Below are 4256 nucleotides of genomic sequence, written 5' to 3'. Positions count from 1 at the left end.
CACAAGAACATCGAATCTGAATCACTTGAAAAAAACACGGGGGTGCTTAACTTTTTTCCAGGTGTATATGTTGAACGTATACTGCTTTCTCTGAAGTGCAAGCACATTTTCCACATGTTATTGTACAATTACATTGTGGATAGAATATACACCATGTATAATTCACAAAATATAAATCTAAAAACTTAAATATAAAATTTACAAAATCTAATAATTAAAATCTTACGTTCCCTTCAAGGAGACATCATCACCAATATTCTTATTTATATTATGTTGAAACTCTCTGAAATGTCAAATAAATAATTCTAGTTCAAAATTCTTTACCGAAATAGAATTTAACTCTGGACTTTCCTCATGATTCTACATTTTTTTGTTACTTCAATAAATTCTCTAACATTCCTTTTTTTTTTATAACCCTGGGGTTGAGCAATAACTTTACATGTATACCAAAGTACTTTATGGTCTATTTTAGTGTTTTGTAATTGCAATGTTAAATCTCCCCTTTTTACAAACATATTTATGTTCATTTGATCTTGGGTGTAAATTCCAATTTATTTGACTTATATTAATGTTATTACATTCACAAGATATTTTTTAATCCTTTGGGTGCATAATTAAATTTTGGGTGGGATCTTGAAAAGTGTCAATTATCCGCTAAAAAACGATATGTAGAATTTGACATCTTTTAGTACTTTTTCAATATCGAAATCGACTAGTTACATTTTTCCTCAGTGGTTTACATATAAGGCAGGAAATTCAAGGATGTGTGAATATCTCGATTGTCGCACTATAAGGAAAAGTTTTTGTGACACCATGGGGCAAATCCGCTTGTTGCACCAAAGGGCTATAAATGTCAAGTTGGATGAATCTGATTATAGCATCTAAAGGGTAAAATATATCTTATGTAGCTTAACAAAATTTTGTATTTTTTAAAATGTTCATAGAAATTTTGGAGGGATATTGCAGTACTATAAAACATTTATTTTCCTTTGGTTTGACCGTTTTCTTCTTATAATTCCTAAGTAGACTATTTACTAAATTTTTGTTATAGCCTCTCGATTCAGCTAGTTGTTTCTTTTTACAAGCAATTTTTCTTAACACAGTTTCATCATTCTTTTTATCAATGTTTTAAATAAACATATTTTTTAAGCATAGGTAATTCAGTCTAAAATGTATAATTCCATAATATATACATGTTTTATATTTCTACCATTATGATGAAGAATAGGGGTTCATTTCATTTTATACTCATCTAATACTTCAATCACTATTGAAAAAAAAAAAGAGAAATTTAGTAAATAGATATACTCTGTATCTTTGATTTTTAAGATATACAATTGTTTACTTTCATGGATATATATATATATATATATATATATATATATATTTTGTGTGTGTCAGTATGAAGAATGAAAGAAATTTTAGGAAATTTGAGAGTTTTTAAAGAATTTACTTCTTATAAAAGTATGCACAATACTTTTTTTCTCAAGTAAGATCAGAGTTTAATGTATGGATATATCTTGTATTTCCATTTCATTCCAAGCAAGGAAGTAAGTTTAATATAATTTATAGACACAACATTTCTACAATAGAAGAATTGTTTCATTTTATGAAATATACAATAAAAAACAAAAACAAAGCTGAATTCTGCTGATAATTAAGAAATTTTTAGTTATAGGTTTGTTCAATTATAATTAATTTAAATTGCTCATTTAACTTGGAGTTTTAATCATTTATTTTGCATATTAACTTTTTAATTTTCATTTCTGAAAAAACACTGTGTATGTGTATTTGTTTGTTTGTTGTCAAACACAAGGGGCTATCTGTGCTCTGACCACTACTGACACCAAAACCGTTTTTATATGTATGTGTAAAATATTATCATGGAATCTCTTATAAGGTAAAATATACTGAAGTTACTTGAAAAGGAAGGATTAATTAACTTTTGCAAAAAATATCTTCCCTTTAATTAAAATTATATATATTAATAAGTCAAAAATATCATGTAGCTTAATTAACAAAACTATTCTGTAATTTTATAATTAAATAAACTTAAATTGTAAAGAGTTTTTCTTTTGGATGGAAAACATTTTCTCTAAGCAGTTCATACTTGATCAAGTCACTATTATTATATTTTTTAAATTATACATTATTCATGAAACATTATATTTAATAAATAGATGCTTATTATATCAAATGAAGCCACAAAAATAATTAAATAAAAGTTGAACCTGCAAAAAATTAAAATGTCTTAAGAGTTCCTTCCAAGAGCTGTGAGGTTTGAAATAGTAACCTGATAATAATTATATACACTTGAAGTTTTATTACAAAATTGCATCAAATAAGAATGTAATATAGAAAACATATTTATGCAAAATTTAAAATATAAAATTCTAATGTGGTAGTATAATGTTTTAAACAACTAACCTTTTATTATCTTTGACTCTTACAATACATTCTAAACAGTGTCTGTATAAAATGCTGTGCACTATTGATGGGTGTGGATTAAAGTAATATTTTTACTTATTGGAGATAAAAGTTGTTTGATCTTAGAAATAAAATATTTTCGTAGATTAGTGAACTTGAAGATATGACTTAAATAAAACTAAAAACATGGTGACCTACTACTGCAATTATTCCTTTCAATGATAATTATCATGTCACAGTGTTAATGGAATTATTTTATTCATGTTTGGGATTTATAAATGAAAACAATACTGATGCCAGTTGATAGCTTTTAAATTACTATCTTTTCTATTTTTAGTTACATTTACCAAATAAGACAAATTTTCTTTCATTTCAAGATGCATAGAAACATTACACATCTAAGATGACAGTTATGTTTGAGCTTAAATTCTCTTTTACAAATAAAACCTAATCATTACAAGAACAATGATCACTTTCACAGAAAGAAATTCAACAACCAACTATCATACCTTTATAATCTTCAGATATCCTGCAAACCTCTCCTTGTTTACAAAATCAGGTTGTGCAACAAGTCTACAGCAAAAACAGCCAAATAAAGGAAGTTGGTGACATGGATCCTCTGGGTTTATTTGAAGTAAATCGTGGGTTTTTATGCTATCCCCAACATCATTAAGTCGCAGTGTAGCATAAGCCACTAAGTCAAACCTGTGTCCACTGTTACAGAAACATTACAAATGGCTCACCGTCATTTACTAAATAATAACAAATTAATAGAAAACTAGGAATATAGTGTCAAATTATCACTCACTTGTTACACTCAAACTAATTTACAATTATTCAGGGTTGAGCTTGCTCTTATGGAAGAAAATTTAACTGTAATGATTAGTCCTACTACCACAAAAGTTTGGATTAAAAATTATACACTAAAATAATGTTAAGGTAAGTAGTGGCTCTTGTAAATGTAAAAAATACTTACTAGATTTTGATTGAAATTCTCAGCTGGATTTAACATGAGTATAAACATTCTACATTTTAGAAATTAAAATGGAATTGAACTACAACTACTTCCTTACTATATTCAAGATTCTAAAATCCCCACACTAGAATCAAATGCAGAGTGCCAAAGCAAGCACTATCCTTATCTAGTAAGAACTGTGCAGGAAAAGACACAAACAGATATGTTATTTCTCATTATACCAAACATTTTCTAGTTATTTACATTGTAGTTGGTGCCAGTTGAGCAGGAATGTTATTATCAAAGACTGACTAATTGGACAAAGATTATTGTGTTTATAAAAGTCTATCAACAGTAGGAAATTTACCTGCTGCTGAAAAAACTGGCTACCAACCTCTAGTGACTAAAAAGACATTTGGGGAGATTTGTAAAGTGAAACATACAATAGGCTATGCCCCACTTGACAGATTATTTTAACACTAGTCAGTTTGCTGTCTCTACATGGATTTCTGCAACTATACACCTGGAAAAAAGTTAAGCACCCCCGTGTTTTTTTCAAGTGATTCAGATTCGACGTTCTTGTGACTGATTATAAATTACCATTCAATCTAAATGTGTTTATCAAATGAAATTATGCATTATTGGGCACAAGAAAACAAGATTATCACCGTAAAATAACAATTTTTAATTTACATATCATGACATCAAAATATGGACAGTTTTCACGCTTAAAATTATCTTAAATAAGTATTGTCAGTGAAAGCTCAAAAACGTTATTGAATTGTCAAATCACATTACAAAATGTCAGTCATGACCCACACATTGATAATTAGTCATCGAAAAGTCAATCCCGGGTATATCCACTGTTTGCCTG

General features: G+C 28.0%; 2 protein-coding genes across 7 annotated transcripts in view; one reads left to right on the top strand and one right to left on the bottom strand.

The window, feature by feature from the left end:
* Positions 1 to 4256, bottom strand: part of LOC106465650 (rhotekin-2-like) — a 159864-nt gene that overhangs the window by 36430 nt on the left and 119178 nt on the right. For 2 of the 3 annotated variants that reach the window (XM_022393589.1, XM_022393590.1), the window contains exon 7: positions 2865 to 3141. The exons of the other annotated variant lie outside the window; for it this stretch is intronic. In XM_022393589.1, the coding sequence (XP_022249297.1) occupies positions 2931 to 3141 (211 nt within the window). In that variant the 3' untranslated portion in view covers positions 2865 to 2930. Of the gene's footprint in view, positions 1 to 2864; positions 3142 to 4256 lie in introns of those variants that run through there. 3 annotated transcript variants of the gene reach the window in all.
* Positions 1 to 4256, top strand: part of LOC111087326 — a 106699-nt gene that overhangs the window by 37593 nt on the left and 64850 nt on the right. The gene's annotated exons all lie outside the window — the stretch shown is intronic.

Source organism: Limulus polyphemus, unplaced genomic scaffold, assembly GCF_000517525.1.
Source record: "Limulus polyphemus unplaced genomic scaffold, Limulus_polyphemus-2.1.2 Scaffold2013, whole genome shotgun sequence".
In the NCBI taxonomy this organism is placed as follows: Eukaryota; Metazoa; Arthropoda; class Merostomata; order Xiphosura; family Limulidae; genus Limulus; species Limulus polyphemus.
This window is presented reverse-complemented; position numbering and strand designations above follow the sequence as displayed.